General features: G+C 38.0%; 4 protein-coding genes across 4 annotated transcripts in view; 2 read left to right on the forward strand and 2 right to left on the reverse strand.

The window, feature by feature from the left end:
- Positions 1–4,780, forward strand: part of LOC114529012 (alpha-2-macroglobulin receptor-associated protein-like) — a 35,742-nt gene extending 30,962 nt beyond the window's left edge. The window contains exon 5 of the mRNA XM_028550740.1: positions 4,458–4,780. Coding sequence (XP_028406541.1) covers positions 4,458–4,514 — 57 coding nt within the window. The 3' untranslated portion in view covers positions 4,515–4,780. The remainder of the gene's footprint in view (positions 1–4,457) is intronic.
- A 413-nt stretch (positions 4,781–5,193) lies between these two features.
- On the forward strand, positions 5,194–13,049 carry LOC114529001 (phosphoribosyl pyrophosphate synthase-associated protein 2-like). Its single transcript, XM_028550721.1, has 11 exons — positions 5,194–5,457; positions 6,463–6,518; positions 6,896–6,962; positions 7,248–7,429; positions 7,555–7,667; positions 7,869–7,924; positions 8,141–8,298; positions 8,508–8,578; positions 8,746–8,892; positions 9,338–9,508; positions 12,457–13,049. The coding sequence occupies exons 1-10, from the start codon at positions 5,384–5,386 to the stop codon at positions 9,494–9,496; spliced, it is 1,083 nt and encodes a 360-aa protein (XP_028406522.1). The 5' UTR covers positions 5,194–5,383; the 3' UTR covers positions 9,497–9,508; positions 12,457–13,049.
- Positions 9,998–15,481, reverse strand: LOC114529002 (chymotrypsin-like protease CTRL-1). Its single transcript, XM_028550722.1, has 7 exons — positions 15,051–15,481; positions 13,063–13,154; positions 12,470–12,567; positions 11,673–11,917; positions 11,101–11,226; positions 10,450–10,637; positions 9,998–10,312 (listed from the first exon to the last, which is right to left on the reverse strand). Exons 1-7 carry the CDS (start codon positions 15,139–15,141, stop codon positions 10,169–10,171), a joined length of 984 nt encoding a protein of 327 aa, XP_028406523.1. The 5' UTR covers positions 15,142–15,481; the 3' UTR covers positions 9,998–10,168.
- A 1,707-nt stretch (positions 15,482–17,188) lies between these two features.
- LOC114529000 (chymotrypsin-like elastase family member 2A) lies at positions 17,189–26,151 on the reverse strand. Its single transcript, XM_028550720.1, has 7 exons — positions 25,442–26,151; positions 21,573–21,929; positions 20,918–21,051; positions 20,025–20,122; positions 19,118–19,371; positions 18,921–19,028; positions 17,189–18,533 (listed from the first exon to the last, which is right to left on the reverse strand). Exons 1-7 carry the CDS (start codon positions 25,527–25,529, stop codon positions 18,280–18,282), a joined length of 1,293 nt encoding a protein of 430 aa, XP_028406521.1. The 5' UTR covers positions 25,530–26,151; the 3' UTR covers positions 17,189–18,279.
- Between the last annotated feature and the right edge of the window lie 1,636 nt (positions 26,152–27,787).

The following is a 27,787-nucleotide window of genomic DNA, read 5'->3' on the forward strand; positions in this document are numbered from 1 at the left end:
GATCCATATATATTTCTATAGTATTTCATTGGTTTAAAAGGTAACAGAGACTCAAGTTTTCTCTTTCCATGTTCATCAAATATCGACAACTTGTAACTCCATGGTTGATCATCGTTGTTTCGAAATTTCGTGATGACGTAAAGGTTATCTTCGGCATCGATATCCATCGCAACAAACTCGGAATATGGCCAATTCCTTTCGTTAAAATTATAAAGTATTGTACGGGATTCTCCTGAGGGATTAAAAATTTGAACACAATCACCTCTCACTATTTTCGCAACAATTTCTCTTTTGCTATTTACAACACAGCAAGATCGACCAATATTTTTGGAAAATGTGTAACCCAGGTACGGCGACGTAATTTCCACACCAGACTCTTTGTATTTTTCAATAAGGCGATCACTCCTGACTAATGGATGATGAGTTTTTTTCCCAAGCAAAATCCTGGGCCAATCAAAAAACACTGTTTGCAAGTTCGAAAATCTTGTGGCAAACTCAAACAAAAGCAGATTCATTTGATGAACAGACGAAAAATTGTCGAGTCGCTTCGTTTTATTAAACCAAGATTTAATTCCGCCGTCAATCACAACAGAAAATATTTCTTGAATAGCTTTGATATCATGAAGCTGCTTCAGGTATTGTAGGCAATCGCTTACCCCCGCATCAGGATCTTCTGATTTTTCTAAAATTCTGGCCATCATTCGAACCTGCGTCGCTTGAATTCGGTCCTCGATGGACAAAGCTTCGTTGCAGAATGCTTTTGTGGCATTTTCACGAGCAAGTTTGAACGACTCTATGGCAGAAAGATAGCGTTCCTTGGAATGTATTTTCAATGAATTGAAGGTGTTTATCAAAGACACTACTTCGTTGATTTGAGAAACAAGACCAGTTTCCTCAGAAGACGTAGCTCCAGCTGAGGTTGCTTGTTCGGTCGATTCTGATCCATTCTCGGACGCATTAAACTGTTGTAGCGACTGATAAAAACCATTGATTCCTTCTTCAAGAAAGCAAAAACTGCTCAGTAAATCCTTTCTCGCCAATCCATCCAACTTCCTCTTAATATCATCGAGTTCTCTCACGATCAAGCGTCGACATTCTTCGTCCGTGACGTCGCCATCGTTTAAACGTTCTGAAATTTTACTGCGAGCCTTGTTCACTAAAAATCCAAACGTCAGCTTCAAAACTCCGTTAACGATCTCAGTCATCTTGAAATTTGCGAGGCGTTTAGCACAACAAACATTATAAATACTTGCAACTTGAGACGGTCACAAGATCAACACATGACATAAATACCCAGTTCTCGTTCTTGAGACGGTCACAAGATCAACACATGACATAAATATCTCGTGATTTATCTTTACCTGAAAAAAAATTACCAATTCTTCTAACGAAGGCCCTGAGCTGGAAACGTCGAGAAGTAGAAATATTTTCGGCTGTTTTAGGCAGTTGTTATACCACATTTGATACTTAGATCGCAAAGTAGACCATAATGGGAAAGGTCATTAACTGCATTAGAAAATAATTTTAGCCGTAGTAATCTGAGACAATCGAAATATCAAAATTACATTCAACTACTGTTTTTATCCTATGATCGAAAGAAATATTCCTGCGATAAATCGCCTTTAGGCTAATATTAGGTTTGCGAACCTCTTTTTCCGAAAGTGTACTTTTGACTTCTTAGAAAGATTTTTAGAAATAATGTTCATAACACGTTGTTTAAGTACACACCAGTGATGATATCTATTTTCATTCAGATTCGAATTCAAACAACTTCATTTAAAAAATTCCAGCGTCAGGAAAGTTCTTTGCTTCCTTCGAATTTCATGTCTTTGGAGAGGGGGGACAATTTTTAATACATAAAAAAACGTTTGCTTAATTGCTATGTGACAGTATGTGTCTTCAGAATACGATGCACTGTCTGCATATCTAACACAAATTATTTAGCCGTTCTTCTAAATGAATATGAACTACAGTTTGTGTAAAAAAAGTCCGAAATAAGGAGAAAATGATTAGAAATATTTTGTAGCAGAAAGTGTGTAAGCCTTGTACGCAGCGCGTCCCTATTTTTTTACACGTGTCAGAAACAATGAGAGCGAGGCTGTGATTGTTCCCAACATGAACAAAATGGAAATTTCTGTATGAAATATTTGAAAACATTTGACTTTATTTTACAAGTTTTACCACAATGAGGAGCTTGTTTTTGCCGTTTCTGTTTGGTTTACTTGTGTCCGCGTTCTTCTCCGTCTCGCGTAGTTCAAACAGGGAGAAAAACAATCCGTTTCGCATGGGAAGAGTGAACATAGTTTGGCAAAAGGCGAAGCAGTTGTTGTTATCGCAAGAGAAGTTGGACGCGTTGTACGTTGAGCTGGAGCGGCAAGACAGAGACGAGATAAAATGGAAACATCAGAAACAAGATGGGAAGGATAATCTCGGCGAAGCTGAGGCGATTATCAGACGGAATTTGATGAATATTATGGAAAGGTACGGGTTGTTGGGTGCTGGGGAGGAAGGCCAGGATCATATTGAGACGAATCGGGCACACGACTCGTCGTTCAAGAAAGACGAGAGGCTAGAGAAATTGTGGGAACATGCCAAAAATGAAGGTAAACAACAGAGTTGTTATGGATCTACTATATACTCTACACTATTTATTGATCACTCACAATCTACCCTTTACCTCTACACTATTCATTGATCACCCATAATCTAGGTACCCCTTACCTCTACACTAGTGATTCATTCATCACCCACAATCCACCCCATACCTCTCTCCTCCCCTCACTCAGACCTTATCATAGTCCCAAGAATGTACTAAATTTCAAATTTAACTTCTCCGCAGCACAATTTAGCAAAGAAGAATTAGAAAAGCTGCGTGAGGAACTAACTCACCATCACGATAAATGGAAGCAGTACAGGGATTTGGTTGGAATTGTTTCCACACATAAAGACAGACAGAATAACATTGTTGGAAAGAACATACCACATGAGGAAGCTTTCTCAAAGCTTCAAGAGGAAATGAACATGAAGCGTAGAGAAGTGGACAGCAGCTACCGTCGGTTAAAGAAGAAAGTTTTGTCTGGAGCTCCCAACGAAGAATTTCAAGACCATCGCGTCAGAGATTTGTGGAAAAGAGCCCAGGTTCAAGGGTACTCGGAGGAAGAGCTTGACATCATGAAAGTATGTTCTCCATGCCCTTTGCATGATAGACCAACTTGTGAAGCAGTTAATAAGAAGAAAATATATCACCACAGCTAAAAAGAGCATACAAAAATTAGTATAATTACCATGTTTGGCTGCAAAGTGTTTAGTAGTAAGGTAAATATAGCCATGCGAAATTTTTTATACTTTTTTTACTGGAAGCATGTAACTAAATTAGTTGTGTACGGTAACTAAAAAAGTATACACACAAAATTCCCAAATTTGCATGGCTATATTTTCCACACTTTATACAATATTTCACGGCCAAACTTTGCAATTTTACTAAGTTTAGTATGCACTTTTCAGAACTTCCTTTTTTGTTGCCTAAATAAAAAGTTGGTCTATTAGACAAAAAGGTTTATTCTACAGCAAAATCTCGAACGTGTTTGTTATTGGCTTGTTGCCTGAAGCATTTGGTTTATATTTCAGGAAGAATTACGGCATTTTGATAACAGGATAGCCAAGCATGATCACCTTCAAGAACAGCTTGATGTTGCAGAGGATATGCTTAACAATGGCCATGATCACATTAAACCCAAGTTTGAAAAGTTAACTGAAAAAGTGAACGAACACAGAAAATATGTAAGAAACTGGGTCTATGTATGTTACTTTAGTTTAGAGTTTACTGTCATTGCAATGAAAGTGTTTGTATTACGATCTCACCGAACTCTAGTGAGACATTAAAAATTTGTAATCACACCCACAAAGTTTATAGCCGCCTTATTATTGAGCTTAAGCAAGTGATAATTTTGACCATACAAATGGCGTGAGTAACATCAAAAGATTGGGTCAAGGATTGTGATTGGTGAAAGACAAAAACTTTACTTCCGGTCAACGTAAACGTCACTTGCAATGTATATGTGGTTGCGAATGTTTGCGGATGTGAATGGCATACAAATTTTTTATATATCACTACAATTTTGTGAGATCTGTAATAAAATATTGCATTCTTTTGTTACCTGAAGTTGGTCAATACATTTGTTTCAAAATTGCTAAACTTCCTGTTTACTGGAATGCTTGTTCCTAATTGGTCAATCACTTATTGGAAAGAACAACCATTTGTCAACTCGTACGTACAGGAATTTGATCAATTTTTTAACAAATGTTTTCATCAACTTTGGTACTGAACTGATGCAATACTATTTCTAACACAACACAGTTGACTGTGATCACAATGAGAGTAAATTGTTAGCAATATAGCACCACTGACTAACAACTGGTGATCATTACATGTTTATAACTATGATTGTTGTCTTCAGATAAAGAAGTTACACACAACACTGGAGAAGAGAATAGGACCTCGTAATGAGTTGTGATTGATATTACCCTCAAGAAATGATGGTCAGATACGAAAGTATGGTGTATGCATATATGGATTAAATGCTTGTGAGTGTAACGCTTGGAAGATGGTTGGATGGACTGTCCTTTAATCCATCATTTTCTAATGGCGAGTGTGGCATGTAACAAGATTATCAACTATTTGCAACAATATTGTAAACAATGTTGTAATTTTAGTATTTATAAAATGTTTTTATGTTCCATAAATAGTGACTATTTCATTACTGGTCCATTCTAAATGACAATAAATGACACATTTATTTCTAATGTATATTCACATGAATAGTTGGGGGTCAACGAAATGTGTTTGGGAAACAAGATCTTATTATAAGTGAAGCAAACATATATAAATTAATATACTACTTTGGTAACATGCTAAGATCTGGGGGAGCCCACAAATTTTTGGTGTGTGAAAAATCCCCCCCTTACCCAAACCTTGCACACCTTATTCACAATTATATGTAAGTTTGTGTACTTTACAAAAAGTATTTTGGGGGCCCCTACAGACCTTGGCAAATTGCTCTCTCCACAACCTCAGATAAGGTAATAACTAACTAATAATTATCCTCAATCAGTGAACTCAATAGGAGTCTCCCCCCCCTGAAAATAGGCACAACCATTTTGAATTTATTTATACAACTTATAAGAATAATTTGGAAGAGCAAGTGACCTGTGAAATATGTCGGGCAGAAATGTGTGAACATTTTACATCGATAATCAGAAGGTACCTTTTGTGTATTCCCTGTTGAATTCATATCTAACAGTTGGTTTTAAGCTGAAAAAAACCGTTAATCAAAGCGGGGTTTTTAAAATTGAAACGACAGCCGACTCGGGCAAATAATTAGTCATGGCGTCTGGAAAGCCGAACTTTGTACTTTTCGCTTTGAATTCAAATAAAGATCTGGCCTCGAAAATCGCAAGGTAAGGTTGCAGGTAAACTGCAGAGATAGTTAAAGAGGTATTTTTTTCAATGCGGAAGTGTGGGACAGTATTGGAGTGCACAGATCGTAGTTATTTTGCCTCAAATTCTCGACTCCATGTGATTTCCTTCATGCATAAAATGATAATTTAATTGTTTATATCGCGTTCCGCTTGCTTATTTTTACTTTCGACGATGGCTAACTTATTTAGCTCTTTGATCATCGTAAAGATATGACTCAATGACAACCTCAATTTGAAATGTACTATCTTTTTTCTATATTTGAAGAGATTGATTGGTAATTTCACTTGTTTAACACCCTTGTCCCTACTGAATTCCCAGAAATTCTTTGTTCGTTTTCCAAACAACACATGCTCAATGCCATCCAGCTCCTGAAAACCTACCAAAACAGTTGCTTTTACCAGCCACGATAGCATAGATTGGCTCCAGACTGGGGATTTATTGTAGACATTCCGGTCTTGGTTTTTTATACTGTTTAAATATTGTCGTCTTTGATAGAACATTTACATAAACCTAGCTATCTGTCTAACAAATAGTCCTTATTCTTGTGGATGGCAGACTCCAACCAGCTGAGGCCTAGATAGCTAAAGATTAGATGTGTTTATGATTCTCATTTATAAAAACCAAGAAGTACACAGTCATACCAAATAAAAAGTTGATTAAACATTCTATGCATTGCAAAGACCCTTTCTAGACAATTCAATTTTGACCTTTGTCCAAAACATTGTTCTACTTGTTATATCTTGCTGTTTTGTTTAAGTTGAATTTGATAACATTCCTCAAGCTTTGTGCTTTCTGAATGATTTCTTTCCTATGAATCAAACTTATTGATTCGACCGTATAGTAACACTATGAGAAATATACAAAAACCCTTGTGTCTTGTTAACTGCGCAGGAAAACAAAGTTGTTTTTGTCATAAGTGCTTAACATATTAGATCTACTTCTGTTTTGACTTCCCTTTAATAAATCTCTTCTTTCCTTTAAAGTCGTCTGGAAATTCCACTTGCGGATATTCATCTTGGACAGGAACCAGATAACAGAGGTATAGTTTGTCACATCTATTATGAGTAATACCCTACATGGTGTATTCAGACGTAGAACTTTTCATGTGCCAAATCGAAAGCAAAGGCTTTAGCTCATTAACATTATAGGTTCGGCATATTAAAAGTTCGACGTCTGAAACTTTGTACAAATAATATCCAACTTGAATGCAAGATAATGCGACTTTAGGACCCAGCTACTTAGACTGAAACTTTGTACAAATAATATCCAACTTGAATGCAAAATAATGTGACTTCAGGGCACAGAATTGGCCAATCAGAATTGTGTATTTCAGAGTTAATTAACTAGGATTTAACTATGCAAAATGTAGTTAAAGTGTTGGTCATTTTTTAATCTATTCAATATTTGCTTGTGTAGAAACAAGAGTCGACATAAGCACGTCTGTTCGTGGTAAAGATGTTTTCATATTACAGTCCGGTTCGGCGTAAGTAATTTTGTAATGTACAAATAAGATGAACCTGTATTAATTTAGGTACATTTCCACAAATAAATATAATTGTCTTGTGTTAGACAGTATTGAGTAAAATATACTAAGAGATTACATATTTTGGATATATTACCAGCTTATTGATTAGGGAGAGAAGCATTGTCTGTGAAACAGAATTAAGGATTTTCCTATCAAACTAGGATTACTGTTACTCCGATACTCTTTATTACCTCTTAAAAAGTGCTAGGAATGAAGGACAAAATTGGGTCATTTTTCTTCTAGTGAGAACATGAGTGTGAATGATGCGCTGATGGAACTATTAATTACATGCTATGCATGTAAGACGTCCTCTGCAAACAAGATTATTGGGGTCGTCCCGTACCTACCTTACTCGAAGCAAAGCAAAATGAGAAATCGAGGTTCAATTCCATCACGGCTGGTCGCTGACTTGTTATGTGGAGCAGGTATGTGGCTAAGAGCCTAGAACTTTTTGCATGGGATGGTTGTGTTGGTAGCTCATGTTGGATGAAAATATATTCTAACTCAGATTATGTGATGTGATTTTTTATTTTATTTCTCTTCTTCTCAGGACTTACAGGGTTAATAACTATGGACTTGCATTCCAAGGAAATTCAGGGATTTTTTAAATGTCCAGTGGACAATCTGCGAGCCTCCCCATTCATTGTGCAATATATTCAAGAGGTATTTATAATTTGCTTGCTGAGGGATGAAATTGCCCGCATTTGATCATGACAGCCCCCCATTGTTCATAATTGTCCCCATTTAATCATATTTGTCCCCATTTGATCATATTTGTCTCCATTCGATCATAATTGTCCCCATTTGATCGTAATTATCCCCATTTGATCATAATCACTACAACAAAACAATTGTATATTTTAGATCCCAGACTACAGAAATGCAGTGATTGTTTCAAAGAATCCTCAAGCAGCATCACGGTATAGTTTTAAGTATTTTTCACTGTAATTTAGCATAGGTCAAGGAAAGTATACATGTACATTTAACCCAGTGTAATTTTACCAAAATCCTTTGTATTCAAGTAGGATAATGCTTGCTTTCTTTAACTTTCAATACAAGATATTAACGAGACACTTCATTTAAGATCACCACAAATCAAAATTCGCCCAAACTGATGATTATTTTTCTTTGTACAGAGCAACATCTTTCGCTGAACGTCTTCATCTTGGTCTAGCTGTCATTCATGGCGTTAGACAAGAGGCAGAGAGTGAGATATGTGATGGCCGAACTTCACCTCCACCTGCACAGAAGAAAACCTTCGCTTATCCATTACCTGGGAACATAGCTGGTATAGGTATGTGTGCAAATAGATAGATCTGGATAGCTCTATCAGTTCTAAACTGTTCTTCCTAGAGGTCCAGTAATCATCTCTTATTGATCCAGTGTTACTGCAGGAGGAAACCTAAACTAAACTAACTTTATTTATACTGGATAACTCTATCAGTTCTTAACTGTTCTTCCTAAACACCACAGAGTTATTCAAAACACGTTTCATGTTTCTAGGATTGTTACCGAAGGAAAAACCTCCCATGAATGTTGTTGGGGATGTTGGCGGGAAAATCGCCATAATTATAGTAAGTTCTGAAATACGCCATGTCTTTACAGAGGCATTTATTTTATTTGTGATTTATCCACTTTTTGGTGTTATTCGTGATTTATCCATTTTTGGTGTTTTGGTGTTAAAACTTTAAAGCTTTGATAACTATTTTTGTTTATTTTTATTTACTATTTTGTTTCTCAGGACGATATTATCGACAGCATCGAGCCGTTTGCTGATGCGGCCGCCATTTTGAAGGAAAGGGGTTCTTATAAAGTATACGTGATGGTAACGCATGGCATCTTGTCTGGCGATTGTGTCAGATTGATCGAGGATTCCCATATAGACGAGGTAATTAACGTCTTGATGATATCTGCCGATAATCGACTATCCGTGATCTTTGCATCACGAGTAAACGAGATAGCAAAATACGTGCGTTCGACAACGTACAGAAATAATTATTTTTTTCTAACTTATTCTAATTCGCTAAAAACAACCTGTTTAAGATTGAGAAACCACATATTTTTCGTCATGGCGAATTCTCTGCTGTTCCGCCAAGTAAAATTGGGCAGACTTATAGTACAACAGGAACAAAGACAAAGCGCTACCTCGAATTAGGCTCTATAGAATTGTCCCTAAACGTAAACACAATGTTTTCAACGTCTTATATCTTATTAAATTGGTACAGTTGATAATATACAACAACGCTTTACCATAACATTAATTTAAAGGAGTATTCCAACCACGTCTTAATCGTGTTTCCGTCCTACATGCTTAAGTTCCCTAATATCTTTAGATCGTTGTGACAAACACAGTTGAACACGAGGCAAAGAAGGTGCAATGCAGTAAAATAAGGACAATCGATGTTAGTCAGTTACTAGCAGAGGCGGTCAGACGTATTCACAACGGAGAATCGATGTCCTACCTGTTCCGAAATGTTCCATTACAGGACTAAGATTACATTAAGGTAAATACTTTTGGAATGGTAGTTGCATAGTGATTGCAGAAACGTGGCTTCATTTGTTTTGAACTGTTCTTCGAGAGTCCAGTGAATATCTTCTTTGTTGAATTTATTAGTTGCTCGAGGAACACAAGCACCTCTGAACTAACTAGGTTAACTTTATTTATACTAGATAGCTTTATCAGTTCTGATCTAAACTGTTCTTCCTAGAGGTCCAGTAAGGATCATCTCTTATTGATCCAGTGTTACTACAGGAGAAAACCTAAACTAAACTAACTTTTTTTTATACTGGATAGCTCTATCAGTTCTAAACTGTTCTTCCTAGAGGTCCAGTAAGGTGAACTAGTACTGTTCTTCCTAGAGGTCGAGTAAGTGTTACTTTGAGAGAAAAACCCCTAAACTATGAACATCGTTTTTCTACACACCACTAGACTCTTGATTTGTATTCGAAAGGTCTTTTTTTTACCACATATAATAATTATGACAAAAAGTACACAAATTTAGTATAAATTATTAATCAAAAAGTATAAACAATATTTGAGAAACTCTATCAGTTGAATTAAAATTGTGTCAAGTTATTTATCATGTTGAAATATGTTGAATCGAAGCTAAGGCCAGTTCAGTATTTAGCCATCTATTAATATCAACCATGGTCCGACGGTCGCTTCACCCTAATCTTGCAAGTCGGAGAAGACTTCGTAACAATTGTTGCATGGATATGTACGGACCGCTTGTTGTCTGTGTCGTGGTGTTATCGTTACCGGCCGTACCATTCATAACCTTTTCAATCCAAGTTGTATACAAGTGTACCTAATGAAATACAACCGATGAAATTCGTGAATGCATGAGCCATTGTGAGCTCGATAAACACTAAAGTGATGATTGGTCATTGGCGCTTTGTGATTAGTTGAATACGACGGCAATTAGGTTAGTCAGTATTTACTTACCTTCGTAAAAACGCTGTATCGGTCTCTGACGCGGCACGACTTCGATCCCCAACTTGTGATCCCCTGCAACACCCAGTATCCCTGAGGGTTCCTGCAGACGTAGGGTCCCCCACTGTCCCCCATGCAGGTGCTCGCCCCAGTTGTATCATCCCCACCACACAGCATCTGGTGGGTGATCTGTTGGTAAACTAAAGAAAAGGTTGTCAGTATCGCCCTAACCTACCGGTCATTGAGTTGTGAAAAGCCTTCAACATTTCTCCAAGAGAGCCCGAAGTTACGTGAAGACCTTCCTCAAAATGATGTGATATTATTATTCTGGATATTTTTCATTAAACATATCTCAAAAACGCTAGAAAACTCTTCTTTTATCCAATTTACTGGTCACCTAGCTGGAACCGCGATTTTGTATTTGATATGTTTGCTACAATCTATTTCCACCATTGAATGCGGTCGTTCATTTTAAACCTCTCTCGAATGTAGCGAAATTTTCTCCGAATTTGTAACCTACTTTTGTGGAACGACGACTGAGGGTTATTTCTTTAGTCGCCATATTTAAAGTCAATTTGAAGTCGAATTTAAAGGTTTTTCTCTGCGCTTCAATCGTGCTGATATGAACAAGAACGCAAATATGTCGCCTTGAAAACAACTTACATGGGTACCAGTATCTTCCGTTCAGACTGCTTGCACGTTTTCGACATTTTGCTTTGGTCACGAGGGGGATATGCGCCTGTTGCAACCTTCTTGAGTATGAGCGACCTCGCATGGTCATGCCCCAACCTAAAGTGGTGGGGGAATACTGTTAACATCGACGGGCATGAGAGGGTGAAATTGGTGAGGTCATGCCCCAAAGTGAAGTGGTGGGGGAATACTGATCATGTCGACGGATATGAGTGGGTGAAATTAGTGAGACCATGCCCTGTCCTAAATTGGTGGGGGAATCTGTTTGACGGGAATGAGCGGGTGAAATTTGTAAGGTCATGCCTAGTATAAATGATGAGGTCGTGCCCCAACTTAAAGTAGTGGGGGAATGCTGATCAGGTATGAGGGTGAAATTGGTGAGGTCGTGCCCCAACCTAAAGTGGTAAGGAATAGTGTGACTACTGACATACTTGAGAGAGTGATGGATGAGGTTAGGGGGTATACTGAGCCTTGTCTGGGGTTAGGGTGATTGGTATATTTGTTACATTCTGTATATCAAAAATCAAAGGAAAAGCCAGACCTACCTGTAGCGTAACAATGTAGATCTTTATGCAAGTAATCGGCTTTTGATGGTAGGCACACAGATCCAACCCATTTGTTCAGTCTTGCTGGTCTTTTCAGCTTCACCAAAGCCAAGTCGTTGTTTCTGCTGACAGGTTGATCATGTTCTGGGTGCGAGACGATCTTTTCCACGTCAAATGTTTGTTCCCGACCTTCGTGTCTCAGTCGGTCAAAATCTCCCAATCGAATTTTGTACCTTCCTGGCGACCTGTGGGGGATAGGTGTTACGAAAGTTAGAACTGATAGTGCTATCCAGTATAAGATAGATTTAGATTTCCTTTTGTAGTAACACTAGATCAATAAGAGATGATCCTTACTGGACCTCTAGGAAGAACAGTTTAGAACTGATAGAACTATCCAGTATAAATAAAGTTAGTTTAGTTTAGGTTTCCTCCTGTAGTAACACTGGATCAATAAGAGATGATCCTTACTGGACCTCTAGGAAGAACAGTTTAGAACTGATAGAGCTATCCAATATAAATAAAGTTAGTTTAGTTTAGGTTTCCTCCTATAGTGACACTGGATCAATAAGCGATCATCCTTACTGGACCTCTAGGAAGAACTGTTTAGAACTGATAGAGCTATCCAGTATAAATAAAGTTAGTTTAGATTAGGTTTCCTCCTGTAGTAACACTGGATCAATAAGAGATGATCCTTACTGGACCTCTAGGAAGAACAGATTTAAAAAGCATAAATACAGTCAAGCAAATTTCCAGTTTAATCTTAATTTTGTCGTTTGGTTTATAGATACGATTCTTACCTATTTCTGATGCAATGAGCAGCCGTGAGTACCCACGAGGGGTGTATAAGTGCCCCAGAGCAAAGGAACGTCCGTCGGTATCCATAGAGCAAAAGCGCCTACCGTTGGGGAGAGAGAAGGGTGATTATTGTACGAACCATGGTTGGTGAGTTTTTTCCTGTTGTGTGATCAAGTTGTGTGCACAGATTAGAAGAGATTAGATGAAAACTCTGAAGTAGACGAGCGTATTGTCGCAGCCTAGGGTTACTCACGACTTCATTCGAAAGCAAATGAAGATGGGATAAACGAAATGGTCACACGGGTTTTCGATCGAAAACTCAGCGAAAAAAGTAAAAATCAACGATAAATCATATTCATAAAAACCGAGAAAATACTAAATAAAAATAGAATATTTATAGTGAAATTATAATACATCATGGGTGGGTTTAAATAAAGCAGTGATGAACGCGCCTTTTTAATTAATATGATACGATTTCTTCGCCGGCGAGGGTAAATGTGGATATAACAGGATACGAGATGCAGTATAATCGATGAATGGGTAAAAACGCGCGAAGGAAAAATGAAATAAAATTCGGTGATTTGGGTGTGGTTACCTGCCATGGCCACGCCCCAGGTAGAGCGTCGTGTCCACTCACAACTCTTTTTCGCACCCCACTTGGGTTGGATTGCCCGCATTGGTTTAGTTCTAAAAATAAGGAAAAGTATCTTAAAACACGTGTCACTCGAGCACCACCTTCCTCCACTACCCTCCTATTCGGCTTCCTCTAATCTATCACGGATCTGCGATTGTTAACTGTCCTCGCTTATCGCAGGCGCGGCTTCTTTGCCAACTTTTCGTATGTCGTAATTCATCAGTGATTCTCTACGCTCCCTCGTCAGTCATCAGTAAAGTAGTTTTGTAATTTGGATAGACGAAGCATGTTTTAATTAACGGCATAATTAACGACATAATTAACGACAGCAAGGGCTCAGTGAACGAGTTTGTGTGTCTTCTCGCTTATCTGCTTCGCCTAAACCCTCTCAAGATCGCCCGAAAACCGAGCGTTGGCCGTCGTTTTGGGAATTTTTCGGAAGCAATCGTAAATATCTTCTTCTAAGTTCCAAAGACACCGCAGAAATTGGTGTTTATGAAGTCTCAACGCGAAAATCTAATCATTGGTTCACAATTGTGCATTTCTGTGTCGCTATCAAAGAGAAAACTATTGAATAACTTTAAAAAAGTTCAATTTTTCTTCTGCAGGAATGCGCATTCTGCAAAAATTACAAAATTTCTCGACTTTTCCAGCCGAGACTCTTTCTGTTCATCATGATGAGTGAACCATCCCGTGATTTTATTGTTTCATGTTTTCTGAATATCATATTTCCAGTAATTCTATCGTTTTAAGAACGTCATTAACATATTTTAAGGTCAGGGGACTCAAGGTGAACCCGACGTTTGGCAAATTAGCGATCGTTGATGTATGCTAGACAGTGCAACGTTCAATCTCGCGTGTAGATCGGTAACATTCGTAATTGAATAGCAACGGGGAAATTGAGTATCACACTGTCCAAACGACACATCGTATTTTGTATGAAAACATCAGCTTAGAAACGATAGTATTAATCGCATTAGATATATAACCATATAACCATCTTCTCACGATGGGGGTCTACGGTTGACCGCGTGTGACCGAGACGGGACCAAAGTACGAACAGGTTGGACTCCACACTTTCACAAAGTTACGTAACAGTTTTTTTATAAAATTCGTGGCACATTATTCGAATCACGGTTGACTTAACGTAGGTTCACAGGTTCATCGAAGATTTCTGCTTGTTCAGTCAGGTTATATGCATTCATTTTTTTTTTAACTTCATGCGATATTCGTACAAGGAAAATACGAACGTATAATAAGAGGTTTATGTTTTTAAGTGTACAAAATAGCTAAAAAAAACGTTGCTAAATAAAGAAACATTGTATAGACCTTGATTGCCATCTTTCAAAACATTGCCTTTGTATAGTATAAGGTCGAATAGCAAGCAGGCATTTTGGAAAATGTTGTTCTTATTGTTGTGAGGGTAGACTAAACTATGCAGCGGATGTTATTTGATTGTGGATGATGTTTTTGTTGCGTCGAAACCTTGCCAGAAATACGAAGGAGATTTAGTAAAAATAAAAGCCGTGAAATTCTTTTGGAAACGCCAATTTTAATTCTGTTTTTGAAACGGATTAGGGGGCAAGATATTTGAGTAATTTAGCTCGTACTTGGAGGATGGAGATTATTCTCAGGAGTTAATACCAGCGCTAATGTCAGGCGCAAAAACAATGCAATGTGTTTCAACGATATACCATTAGTAACCATAGGATATCAAACATGATTTCGACATACAACTATATCCAATTAGACAAAGTCATCAGGAACAGTGTTTACATTATCGTAAAGCAATGCGGTTGCTGTAAACGTATGACTATATTTTACTGCGAGCTTTGGGACACAATTGATCACTTTGTTCTTTTTAGCAAGACGCATGCTGTGTGTCGTTCGACGATGTCACGCGCAAACTCGTATGGCAAAAAAAGTAGCTAGAATATTATCTAGTTTACCTTCAGATTCCGTTCCGTTCTGCCCCTGACTGGATTGAGTCCAAAGAACGACCGCCAAAAGAAGGCAAATAATGTTTCTACCACCTGGCATTTTAGCTCAGACTGTTTTCAAATACGAAACCGTCTAATACTTGACCACCGTCAAAGATGACACTCTGGATCTTCTGTGATATCTTTAGGATCTTTAGGGGTGCCTTTCTTCAGACGAAATCTTCCTCAGATCAACCAGATCCTACCGCTGTCTACAAAAACACTAGTCTTGCACAGTTCGCAAGCTGCTTTCGAAATGCGCTTGGTCCTTTTATTACCGTCCTTTTATATTCACGACCTGCCTTCGACTGCCATTTGACCTCAAATCAGCGAACAGCTGGTCTTGTATTTTTCGCGATCGCTGACCACAATACCCAGCCGCAGAATGTCAGTAGGACAAAGGGATCAGGTTGATTTTGGTTGGTTTTGATAAAAAACAATAATAATACGATTACAATCGTCCTGACTACGAGGAGCCGTTTTGATTACCCGATGAGGGATGCTGTCTTCTGTGGTAAGGATCGTGTTCTGGCTTTCTCGGCGGAGCACAGGATTAACGTGACTTTTAACCAACCTGCGTAACGACCTTGCGCGCGCCATCGATGGCTTCAATGCCCAGGTATAAACAAAATTTCAATCGAAGCAAAATAATTGAAATCGATACCATAGCTTGGAAGATCGTCTCAGAATCAGCCAAACTGAAAAGTTTGGTTGCAAAATGTTGTAAAATGGGGAAAGTATAGTATGGTGCACTTCAATGAACTTCCGGAAAACTAGAAAATTCTACCTTACGGGCGTCGCTTTAACGTACGGCTCTGAAATTTAATCTGGAATCTGACGATGAAAAATAATGCCCTGCCCCTAACCATTGGAATGTATCGTTATTAAAAAGAGTCTTCATGTGGTTCGAAACTTCGCGTGATGTGATAAATCTTCTTATAGAGGCCGGAAGTTCATTAATTTTGGCTTCGTTTGTGATCGCTAAAGTCGTATTGATCCAGTGTATTGCTGGATGAGTGATATAGGCCCTGTGGGCTGTAGAGATGATAAATTTTGTATGCCAAGGATATTGCATTTCGCGCTGAAAACTATACTATAAGCTCTGAAAAATTGGTTATTTTTACGCGTGTGAAATATATTGTTAACTTCATGCAACGTCATCAAGGACGAGGTACATCACCAGAAAATTCTGAACTCTCGATTGTAAGTTATGGTAAAATTTTACTACAAAATGGAAACAGTACAATTGAAAATTAACTAAAGGAAATGAACTATATGAGATCTGTTTTTTTAAGTCTTATTACAAGCGAGACTAGCATATAGGTTACTTTATGCTTACAAAATCTATGCTAAAAGTTATCAAAAAGGTTCATATTAACTAGTATATATATAGAATTCATAATTTACATGACTGAATAAATAATTATAACTTTCTAATCACAAACTATATAAAAACCTACAAACTACCGGCCTAATTTTCTGCATGTCACATAGACAGGGTAAAAACAAGGTTTGCACAGCAAACTCAATGAAATTACCGTTTAAAAAACTTACTTCAACTGTACATATTATAATTTAATTTAAATTAATTTATAGAATATACCATCTCTTTTACTTCAATGTATTATGTATACGATTCTGAATACTGGGTTGGGAGGTTTAATTTGAACATTGGATTAGGATTAAGGATTAGAGTAAGAAGCGGCTTTGTACGATTAAGGATTAGTATTTGGGTAAAGTCTGACATTATAAAGGTTAAGATTGACACAAGGTTTATGATTAATCTACGATTGTATCCGAAGGATAAAGTGTACATTTCAAGCATATCAAACGATTAGACAAAATGTCGAAGAAAAGTCTTAATCACATAAAAACAAACAAGATAATCCTTCTTATGTCTGCCCTTCGAAGGGACACGTCAAATGGCTTTTTTGAACAATTTCCGAGCTCATTATAGAAGAAATTTACACCCGCCATCTTTTCGTAATCGCGTGGATTATTAGATCAACGACAAAGAGATTAGTGAGAGTAAAACGTTTGCGTTTGACCAAAAGTTCCCATCAACTTTTGCAAAAAGCCGCATCAAATTTAAGCTGATTCAAATTTTGATGAAAGATTTTCTATAATCATTTGAAGTTCGTACGTAAATTTGATGTAAATAAAGTGTATATAATTGGACTATAAACCATTGCATTTCATAAACCTAATTCGTAAACCATTTTTTACTTCCCAGTTCTGCGTAAGAGGAGTATTTTTTTTAAATAAATTGGATTTCCGACCAAAAATTCGCATATATCATTATGACGTAGTTTGCGGGCTAAGCGTGTTCCTGATTGGCTATACAAAGCGGCCTGTTGACCAATCAGGAACTTGCTTCGTCCGAAAAGCTACGTCACAGCACAGAGTCTATAGTGCCTTGCGGCTTGCGAATATGAATTGACGTGAGAAAATAAAGTGTGTCCAGGTTTTTTATGAGTATAAACACTCTTTCTCGCAGCCAAATAAATAAAAGGATTAATTTCAACTCGAATGCATTTTTTGTTTGTTGTTTTGACGCTGCCAAGTTGATTTGGGAAAACTTTCGCATCGGCCAACTCTCGCAAACTCATATTCGTTCAACAGCTCAAAGAGTATTAATGAAAAATTTAGTTTGTGGTATTTAAAAGAACAGTTAAAGCTCTATATAATACTCTTTTTCTAATTTTTTGTATTCCGCTTAGTTTTCGAAATATGTTGACCGTAATGAGTCCGTTGACCGCCATCTTGCATTGCTTTTATGGAACATCGCGGCCCTTAAATATACTTTTTTCACTCTATATAAAATAGCCGGCTACCTGAAGGCATATACCACATTTAGTAATCCTTATTTATCCGCCTAAGTGTGTTTTTATACGCCTTTAATCTCGCTTACAACGTAATTGAAACTCTTAAAACTGCACTTGATCAGATGAAATATTTATCCAAGATGGCCACCGACTTATTTCGGTCTCACTTATATTTTGAAAACAAGGCAGGACTTCAAACGTTGCTAAAAGAGTCTTAGATATAATTTTGACGGTTGCTTTTTCAAAACAAACTAAGTTTTCACTGTCATTTCCGTTAAAGATTAAGATGGTTGGCTTAGTTGAATTCCGGGACGTTTTAAGTGAACTTACAAAGTCCACTTCACTTTAAATATCTAAAACCATCTCAAAGGTGACTAAATCGTATTAGAAATAGCATTTAAGTACTTGTCAATCCACTTACGAAACTTGCTCACTTGCGCAAACACTGTGTAACGTTGTTTGAGAGAACATATCGGTGATCCCCAACTGATCACCCCGTGTACCTCCCAGTTCCCAAGTGCATTCTGACACACATAGGGTCCCCCGCTGTCCCCCTGGCAGGCGCTCACTCCAGTGTTGTCGTCACCACCGCAGATCATCTGCTTCGTAATTCGGCGATTTGAACCACCTGGGAGTTTGAAAAGGGAAAATTGATGAAATTTCACGGATTTAAACGTTAGTTGAAGGAACTAGATTCAGTTTTGGGGTCCGTTTGACGGCTGTAAATGGTTGCAAATAGTTTTGATTGCCCCATTAATAGACAGTATACTAAAAGTTCACTGATCATTGATGATTTCGATGGATGTGATCGAGTGGATAAGTCAAGGATGTTCAAAAAAAGGCACTTGTACGTGCGAACATTCCTAACTACTCACTCGTCTCCATCTGTCAAAAGAATAAATCGCACAGAAAATCGTGAAAACTGCGAGTAGTTTTCAGACGAATCAAATTTACAAAGTGGAACACATCTGGGAACATTCTTCTGCCAGAATTCTAACTTGTATTCCGGAATTACCTGGTGACTTCGCAAGTCGTCTCGCACATTTCTTTCTATCGACAGGAGGAACCTCGACATGTCTTAACATCTGAGCCATATGCCCAAAATATCGCGTCTTCCCCCAACCTACAGAAACAAACAGTTTCTAATGATTCATTCCATCCATTTCGGTCCACCTGAGTTCAGCTGCTTGTAAAAACATCTCATTTGCTTACCTGTGATGTAGCACCTCGTGTTCGGATCGTTAACGGGTAGTTCATAGTTCGAGCTTGGTAGACAAGCCAGGCCAACCCGATCGTTCAGCTTCGCGGGTTTTTCCAGTTCCAATAACGCTACGTCATTGTTGAGTGGATGTGGCGTAAAGTAGTCCGGATGACGAATCGCACGTTTCACCGAAATTTCTTGTTCGTGAGGATCACTCACACCTCTGTCTAGATCACCAAGACGGATTGTGTAGTAGTTCTTCTTTCTATAAGTAGTATTATGATGGATCGTTAACGGACTATCTCGGAGTCGCAGGAGAGGACCCAGGCGATTAACAATGTATCTTGGGAATGTTTTGGCGTTATAAACGAAAAACTAGTCGATAAAAGCAGCGATGCTTTGTCGTTCTCGTTATCTCTAGCGGATGATTCCGGATATATACTTGAAGTTATATACAAATTAGTAAAATACTCAAGTTGTTCCCGATTGATAACAGCGAGACTTAACAATTTCGTTCTGCACGTCACAAACCTTTTAAATTACCACGTTTTCGTCGTTGAGTGCTGCGCCACATGCAAGCTCACAACACTTCTTTATTCTGTTTTTATCGACCGGAATCAACTTAAATCGTTGTTAATACACGTCTTGAACAAGTCAACTTGTTAATATTATGCACGGAACATGTAGTTATAAACATTATCTTTGTATTAAGGTTAAAAACAATTTGTTCGCTTGTTGAATAAAACGGCATGCATGCAGACTTGCTTTCTCGGGGTTGATACAACAGACCCTGGGAGTTGTGTTGAAAAAAATATAAACACAGCGTGTGCATGTGTGTATTTTCAGAATCACTGCTCGTAGGTCACCACAGTAGCATTGACATTAGCGTTAATATCCTCGGGAGTTTTATTTACCTACCTGCTTTTAATGCAGTGTGCCGCTGTCAAAACCCATCTTGGATGGATTAAAGTTCCACCGCATATGAAGCGCTTATTGCGACCTTTCAACATCAATGCCTTGAAACAATGAAAGGACAATATCTTAATGAGTTTCGCGTCTAGGGAATTGCGACATGGGTTAAAATTTTGATGGGAATGCTCTGTTTGCACTGCAATGATAGATAGATCAACTTTATTTATCGAGAGTAAACACCGAACAGTATGCATGATCAACTGATTGACAACTGCAAGATGGAAGAGGTCATGAGATTCATACGTACGCTTCAAGTCAAGTCTAAAACAGTGTTTTATTGTTTTTAAAATACCAAGTGTTATTAATTAAGATACAACATTTTTCACAACTTGGTAAAAGCTGTCCGATTGTAAAAGGAGAATTGTTCTTCGAACAACCTCGATTGAATTTCATTTTAGATTGAGATAGATTTCTGAAACGGAAACGAAATGCTTAGGCTTTTTTTGTGAGTTGCTTTCACCGTTATGAAATAAACTGAAAACCATGGAAAGCATATTGAAAACAGAGAATGCTAACTGTAGAGTTTTAAACCGTCAGGAAAATGCTGAAATATTCTCTCTATGGCATTGTGTGAACACCTTAACTACAGATGAGTTTGTTTTGACTACAAATCGTGTAATCTTCAGTTAAAAATTGAGAGCTGTGAGCCAAACAGATAGTAAAAAACATATAAACTCAAAGTTGGCCTGTATTGTGTGAACGAAGTGAACGACATCGTGATGTTTACGTCCTGTTCGCTGTCCTGTTGACAGTTGTTTACAAGGCTAAAGGTTTCTGAGTGGGTGAGAGGTTGTTGACAGTTCCCTACGGCCGGAGTTTTGTGGCTATATATAGTTTACCTGCCAAGGCCATTTCCCTGGTGGGCTCTTCATTCCTTCCACAACTCTGGCGCTGACTTGAGTCGGCTTTGATTTACCGCATTTCGGCTGCAAGACTTTCCTCCTCATATTTACGACGTTTGGAGCCATCGGCACTAGATAACACAACAACAGAATTCATGATCTCGAAAATAAATAAGTTTTCAATCCGATTTAGGTCTCTTAGTTTTCTGATAAAGGTTGCAGTTGATTTGTAAACATGACAAATCGATATTGCCTGGTAAATTGTTCTTCCAAAGCAAAAAATAGATTGTTTATAACTGAAGATGATGTTTTTCTAAAATCTTTTTGTTTCTCGATTCCTTTTACATCGTAATCTTCTTCCAAATTTCTTTCAGGACAAAGGTGTCTCCCGTTGAAGAATTCAATAGTTCAAATTTTTTCAGAAGAGCGAAAATATGTTCTAGCAATCTCATTTGCCTCGATAGCTGAATTGACCGAGATACAGCCGAGAAATCTCAATTCATATATTTCACTCTTAAGAATTCTCGTTCTCAGTAGCAAAATTTTCATTTCTCGTGAAGGTAGGCAGATGTTAGTCTGCTGGTATTAGGCGGGTGAAGCTCGCCCCCTCCCTAAATGCGGCATTTCCCTGAGGATATAGTATCGTAGTTACCTCTATTTGAAATCTGTTGCTGTTTAACACACCTATACACCACATGCAGGTATTTTATTTCCCCTGGGCAGGCGTCGATGAAACGGCCGTCGCTCGTGTCGACGTAACACATCGCTCGTCCATCGCACATCGTCTTCATTTTTGCCGTAGTGGAGATCTTGGTGGAACAGTTCTTCGTCTTTCCCAACCCGCAAATGAACTTGTGTCTCCTGCCATAATCCGAGTTGTGGATCCTCAGAACCTTGCCGTCCGGACAAATCAAGTTCTCCTTCTGATTCTCACAGAGCAGCATACCTTGTAGTCTCGCACGGTCTCTTCTTTGCCACTTGACCCTCGCCACTGCCATTGACGACGCACCTGATAAAGATAATTACAGTCGTTTTGTAAGTGTCGTTGCTAAAACTTGTTAATCAGTTTTGCCAATTCCAGATACTTCATGCAGGGGCCGGTAGTATCAAGCCCGTTTAGCTTAACCGGCGGATAAGTCAAAATTAAATAACACTCTTACATCTCTCTTGAATGAGTCAACTTGAATTTCATGCACTGAATATGTAGTTGTAAACAGTATCTTTGTATTAAGGTTAAAAACATTTTGTTTGCTTGTTGAATAAAACGATAGACTTGCTTTCTATTTTGAACTTAACCACCGTTTAAGCTAAACGGGCTTGATACAAACGGCCCCAGACAACTATCTATCTTTCTCAGTTTCGCGTTTGCTCATGAACAGAAGTGGTTAGTGTGCAGAGAGGATGTACTCTTTTGTGATGAGTTCAACAGTGTTTTCAGATTTCTCATCTATGCTCTATCATGCACAAACGTTTGAATAAATTATGCAAGTGCAAGGATCAAGGATGAGGATTTGTTAATCGATTTGTTATTCTGTAGATCTATAGTCATGCCTTCCTGTTTTCCTATGATCATGGGCCTTGAAATCCTAAGACAGGCCTGATCCATCCCAACTTTTTCGGCAGTTAATGAACGACAGAATCCATGGAATTTTTTGCAAGACTGGACGTGAATAGACCTTGCATTTCTCACGATCTAAAGGCTCTTGAAATTTTAACTGTTATTTTGAGGCGCCGAGCATGATGGCGCCTTGTGGCCAATAATGGCCCAATATTTGACAACAATTTACATTGGTTGCAACTTTGAAATACACAGTTTGACCACAAGAATTACAACCACAAGAATTTCATCAAATATCTGCATGCCACCTTATAATCGATGGTTTTCACCTATACGTCATGCATTCGCCATATTGGTGAGCATTTGAAATGAAAAATCCAGAAATTGTATGATCTGAAGAACAGAGGAACCAGTAAGACAAACACCAAAACAATCTTACAAAGAGATCAGGCTATGGGACGAAACTCGTCTGCTGATGTTCAAAAACAATCTTATAGTATGCTTCACTTAGGGTTCCAAACAAGCTTTGTCTTCAAAGCTTCGTGAGAAAGATAAATACTTCCGCAGAAAGTTCAGCTTTGGATGATCCAAACCTGCGTGAGCACAAAATATGGCATTCGAAACTGCACGTTCATTTTAAGAAGATACGTGGTTCTAATCCTCTTATGTCGAAGCAGCAATGCACGTTTTGGGGCGACAAAGCTGTCAACATTTGCAAATCCTCAGCTGCGATTTTTATTTCGAACTACTGCGCTTTCTTGGGTACCTGTGAATAGCTTCCCCCTATATTTGAAAATCCGTAACTTATCTACCTGATCTCATCCATCAACTCACAGAAAACTCGCCTACGAGAACTGGTTTAAAGCCCGCACAGAAAGGACATGATTTGGCAACGCGACGCGATTTTTTTGCAATGCTTTTTACTTTTCAAAAGCAAATAGCTATCATAATATTCTAGTAGATTTAACGATAATGCATTTTGATTTTTCTCTGCCGTCCATAGATTGAATTTTTTTCTTCCAGAATTTAATTTATATGTTGCTAAAAACTGAGAATTCGCGTCAGTTCATCATACCATCATCTTTTGACTTTCGTTTAATTTGCATTCGATGCGACGAAAATGCTACGTATAGTTATTTGCATGGCTTTTTAATAATCAAAATGGTTTGAAGCGCTCCAGTTTTAGAATCCGCGTTCTCAAACGTCACCTCCCTACGCGTTGATTGAGATCGTAAGTGGGAGTATTGAAATATTACCCGCTGAACTCCAAGGTCATCTCGTCGACTGAATTAAGTGTAAAATATATTTAAATTTGAAAATCTCGAGTGTTTCAACCATTGAGGTATTGTCTTCACGACGTATTGACCTCAGAAAAGATCGATATCAGATATATTTTCATGTGGATATGCGTCTCCACGACACTGCTCCACGACAATTCGTGAGTCGCATAATTCATCAATAAGACAATGACTTGTCAAGGCAACAACAAGAATGAACAATTTCGTGAATTCCGAAACAACGTTTCTGAGATAAATCACATGGCGGTTAATTAATTAATAAAACAATGTCATAGTTTGCAATGCATTTAAATGGATAAGATTTCTCCTTCCTGTATCAGAACTTGCGCTTTTGTCGAAAGTAAAAACAACAAAAACATTTCAAGTGATTTCAAGTTCATGTGATCATCATATATTGGCTGGCTGCCATTAGTTAAGGACAATACTAAACGTTTCTTTTGCCTTCGGGCGTGTTGGCATATGAAATGGGTTAAATTTAGTTTCCTGAATCTGGAAAATACTATACAGTGAACATTCTTCACATCTTACGCGCGTTAAAAGGTACTTTACTTATCCTAAGTATTCGACTAGTAAAACCGTTGTTTCTGGTACAAAATCATCGACCTGCGGGCTTCCTCATTGGCTATAGCCGGTGACCGCTCGTACAACGCTATTAAATCGTGCTGGATAGTAGATACCCGTCCTTTAGTGAACATTGTCCGTCAACTCAAAGACAACAATTCTCGTCGGTATTTCAACTGAAGTTATAAACTACGTCACTCTTCAGTGGCGTAGACAAAATCTCGTCTGATATCGTATACAAGAATAACAATATTCTCTTGACATTTCAAGGACATTACTATAACCTCTTTATCTAAAACGCCAGATGTTTAACGCCGCCGATGGACTTGCTAGGGATAAGTATTCCTTCCTTCACAGCGTCAATAATATTCCCAGCTGACAGATTTAACCACAAATACGATGTTTTCTATTGTACTGTTGACATTTTTAGTGATTTTAGCGTCCACACAGAATCGCCAGGAACATGCACAGAAATAGCGCGCAAGTCAATCAAATAATACGACTTTCCCGGCAAATAATTTTTGCATGGTAAATTTTTCGAGAAAATAGCCGCGCGCACTGAAGCTATCTCAAGAAATCGCAGGCTTTTATATAAAAATATATATATTCCTAACATATGGCAGTTAGGTTTCTAATTCGCTCATGTCGACTGATTGGTAATCGCGCAAAAAAGGCTGATCATCACTACTTGCGTGTGAATTGCGTCAGCTCTGAATACGCCCGAATCAAATAATCCCGATAATCCTGTATACAGACGTTATAATTGGTTGCAGTTTGCCGGTTTTTGTAAACCGTCGCTGAATTCCTGTTTCATATTGCGACCCACTAAACCAGATGATCCCTTGTGCTAAGTAAAATCTGCTTAGAGGTCGCGCAAACTAAATCCAAGGGTCAAGCAGCTTGAGAACAGGTCGCAATTCCAGTTTTCATTATCGTTACAACTTCGTTGGTTACGTCTTCCCAAGCGCACAGCGAGCGTTGTAGCACCACCACGTACAGCGCAATGAAAGATACAGCTGTAATTGCAGTCAATTTTAACCGCCTACTTGCACCTAGGATTACCGAAAAATGATTACTTTAAATGCAACGAAGTGAATTACTCACCATTTGTAAACAGAAGTAGACTTGCGTCGAACAGTAAAATTTGGAAAATGAACAGCCTCACAAAATAACAACACGTTTCTCCGTCCATCGCCAGAAAACACTTGACCAATGGCACGTATTTATAGAACCAACTTACAATGTTTATACCAACGATTCAAGACGCTCTGATTTTTTGTCTTTGCGTCCAAATTTTATCACACATTCGTGTCGTTAACGTCTTTGAACGACCAGTTCGCAAATTTATATTCGCTGTCCGGTATAATTAATTACCCTAGAAAAAAACGAATACTCTTTACTGTCTCATTGTTTATTTTGGCAATCCCCGCTGCTATAAACAGACGCCCGATATCGCGGCTTGAAATTTATTAACTTTCAATGGATCAATCTATCGAAGTTTCCAAAACCGCCCGCGAGCCGTTGTTCCCAGAAGAGGCTAGAGCTTTTCAGAGCCTCGCCCGGTTGAAATGAATCGTTGCAAATGGTATTATGATATATCTTTCTTTGTACATCATTCGTTAAACGGGTATTGTTGTATTCCCCGTCTTTTATACATATGCTTGATGTGATCCATTGACGGAAGATTATATAAGGTGATGAAAGGTCAAATCCTGTCTTAATTAAGGTCATTTCGGCGGAAATGGCAAAAAACTGGCTCCCTTTTGTGCTTTTGCGAGACGGTATTCGCCCGTACTGAGCGGACAATCATTATAGTTTCCTGATTTATATCTCATCCTCTCGTGTCGTTGGGTAACGTCCGTTATGCGCGGTCATTTTGCACGTAAACTGCGCTCGTGGTTTGTGCGATTAAGCGGCGTTTGTCATCACGTACGGTTTAACAGTCGGTATGAATTTCACGTTTTGGAAATTTGCAAATTCGCTTTGAAATCTGATATAATTGCATTCGATTGTGTGATCTGATATAATTGCATTCAATTGTGTGATATTCATGTCCGACGTTAACAATTCAGGGATTTCAGCTGATATTTGCACGAGTCCTATGTCTATTCAAGAATCCTTGAAGAATCGATTACGGTTATTCACAAATTTGTTGTCATTCACTTCATAAGAGCAAAAAAAATTGTGCTTTATATGTTAGAATTAAGTGTCCATCACAAAAAAGCACGTCAAGGGTTGCTGTTCTTAGCTCTTGAAGCTAAGCGAGAGTTGTTTGTTAGCGAGAATGCAGTTAATTGTGACGAAATAATATTGAATTTCTGTCTATGTTGAATTGGGTTTCCGCAGTCACAACAAACAATGGTTGCTGGTCGCAATCTTGGTCGAAATTTGTTTCATAATATACAAAGAAAATAAGTCGATTGTTATATAAATATTCTCGCAAATAGTATAATTGCTAAATTGCAAGATTGCATGACGTGTTTAGTATAAAATATACCCGCAACTTGAAAGTCTCTTTGTAACATAATTTCACAATCGTTTCCAGAATGTTTGCATGTTGACGCTTGCAAAATTCCTAGTGCAAGGCAATCATGACGCAAGGCAAACTCTAGAACTGGTCAGAATAAGTAAAAGTGATGCAAACATTTTATGATAGCGAACACCGTGAGAACGCTGACCTCCGTTAGCCTTCCAAAGGTTTATAAAAAATACGCTGCAAGTTAGCAAAGTATTTCTCGCGATGCAGTTGTGAATTAAGTAACGTTTTTTTTTTTGTAAAAAACACGAGCGTTCTGTTAGCTGATATTGTTTTCGTGTCATATATAATACATTTCATTTCTCACAGAAGTGTCGTCTTATATACCTTTCGTTCCTTTCGTTTGGAATGAGGTATATATATGCAAGGGGTTATGTGGGATTTTTTTCATAAAGGTTAACACGGTAACCTTGCTGTAAATTTGCATGCATGATTCATGATTGCCCTATATCAACTAGTATATTCTTAAAATTTCCAATAAAATAGCATGGATTTAGACATAGTAAATGCATAGGTGAGTAGCTATAACATTTTTGGGGATGTTGAAATATCCCGTGCAGTTAACCATATACATATAGACATAAAGACTCTACGCAAGATTTAGACCCAGTTCAAAGTATTGATGGTTCGGTGTTAACACAGAAATTCTACAAAAGTAAATCGTGAGTCTTGAATCATTTCACAACGAAAAGAAATGACAATATGGCAAAACTCGTTTCAAAATACCATGAGTCCATAATCACTAAACATCTCCTATCAACTGAACACCTTTGTTAGCTCTTTCCAAAAATGCTTCCAGCTAACTTCTCAAAACGTATATATGAGCTATAATGGTGAAGATTTCAAACTATACCACGGATTTTCAGACAGCGTGAAAAACTCAGAGGTTTCTGTGGTAAATAATGTAGTTATTA

This window comes from Dendronephthya gigantea, unplaced genomic scaffold (assembly GCF_004324835.1).
Source record: "Dendronephthya gigantea isolate DGI-Jeju-01 unplaced genomic scaffold, DenGig_1.0 000053F, whole genome shotgun sequence".
Classification (NCBI taxonomy): Eukaryota; Metazoa; Cnidaria; class Anthozoa; order Malacalcyonacea; family Nephtheidae; genus Dendronephthya; species Dendronephthya gigantea.

What these genes read in the sequence shown, in the direction of transcription:
- LOC114529001 (XM_028550721.1), top strand. Translation starts at nt 5,384, where the DNA reads ATGGCGTCTGGAAAGCCGAACTTTGTACTTTTCGCTTTGAATTCAAAT. An exon ending in CTGGCCTCGAAAATCGCAAG is followed by an intron (nt 5,458 to 6,462) that starts GTAAGGTTGCAG and finishes TTTCCTTTAAAG; the next exon opens with TCGTCTGGAAATTCCACTTG. An exon ending in TGGGAACATAGCTGGTATAG is followed by an intron (nt 8,299 to 8,507) that starts GTATGTGTGCAA and finishes TCATGTTTCTAG; the next exon opens with GATTGTTACCGAAGGAAAAA.
- LOC114529002 (XM_028550722.1), bottom strand. Translation starts at nt 15,141, where the DNA reads ATGCCAGGTGGTAGAAACATTATTTGCCTTCTTTTGGCGGTCGTTCTT. An exon ending in TCTACATTGTTACGCTACAG is followed by an intron (nt 11,227 to 11,672) that starts GTAGGTCTGGCT and finishes CCACCACTTTAG; the next exon opens with GTTGGGGCATGACCATGCGA. An exon ending in CGGAAGATACTGGTACCCAT is followed by an intron (nt 10,638 to 11,100) that starts GTAAGTTGTTTT and finishes CCTTTTCTTTAG; the next exon opens with TTTACCAACAGATCACCCAC.
- LOC114529000 (XM_028550720.1), bottom strand. Translation starts at nt 25,529, where the DNA reads ATGGACGGAGAAACGTGTTGTTATTTTGTGAGGCTGTTCATTTTCCAA. An exon ending in GCACACTGCATTAAAAGCAG is followed by an intron (nt 19,372 to 20,024) that starts GTAGGTAAATAA and finishes TACTACTTATAG; the next exon opens with AAAGAAGAACTACTACACAA. An exon ending in ACGACTTGCGAAGTCACCAG is followed by an intron (nt 18,534 to 18,920) that starts GTAATTCCGGAA and finishes TCAAACTCCCAG; the next exon opens with GTGGTTCAAATCGCCGAATT.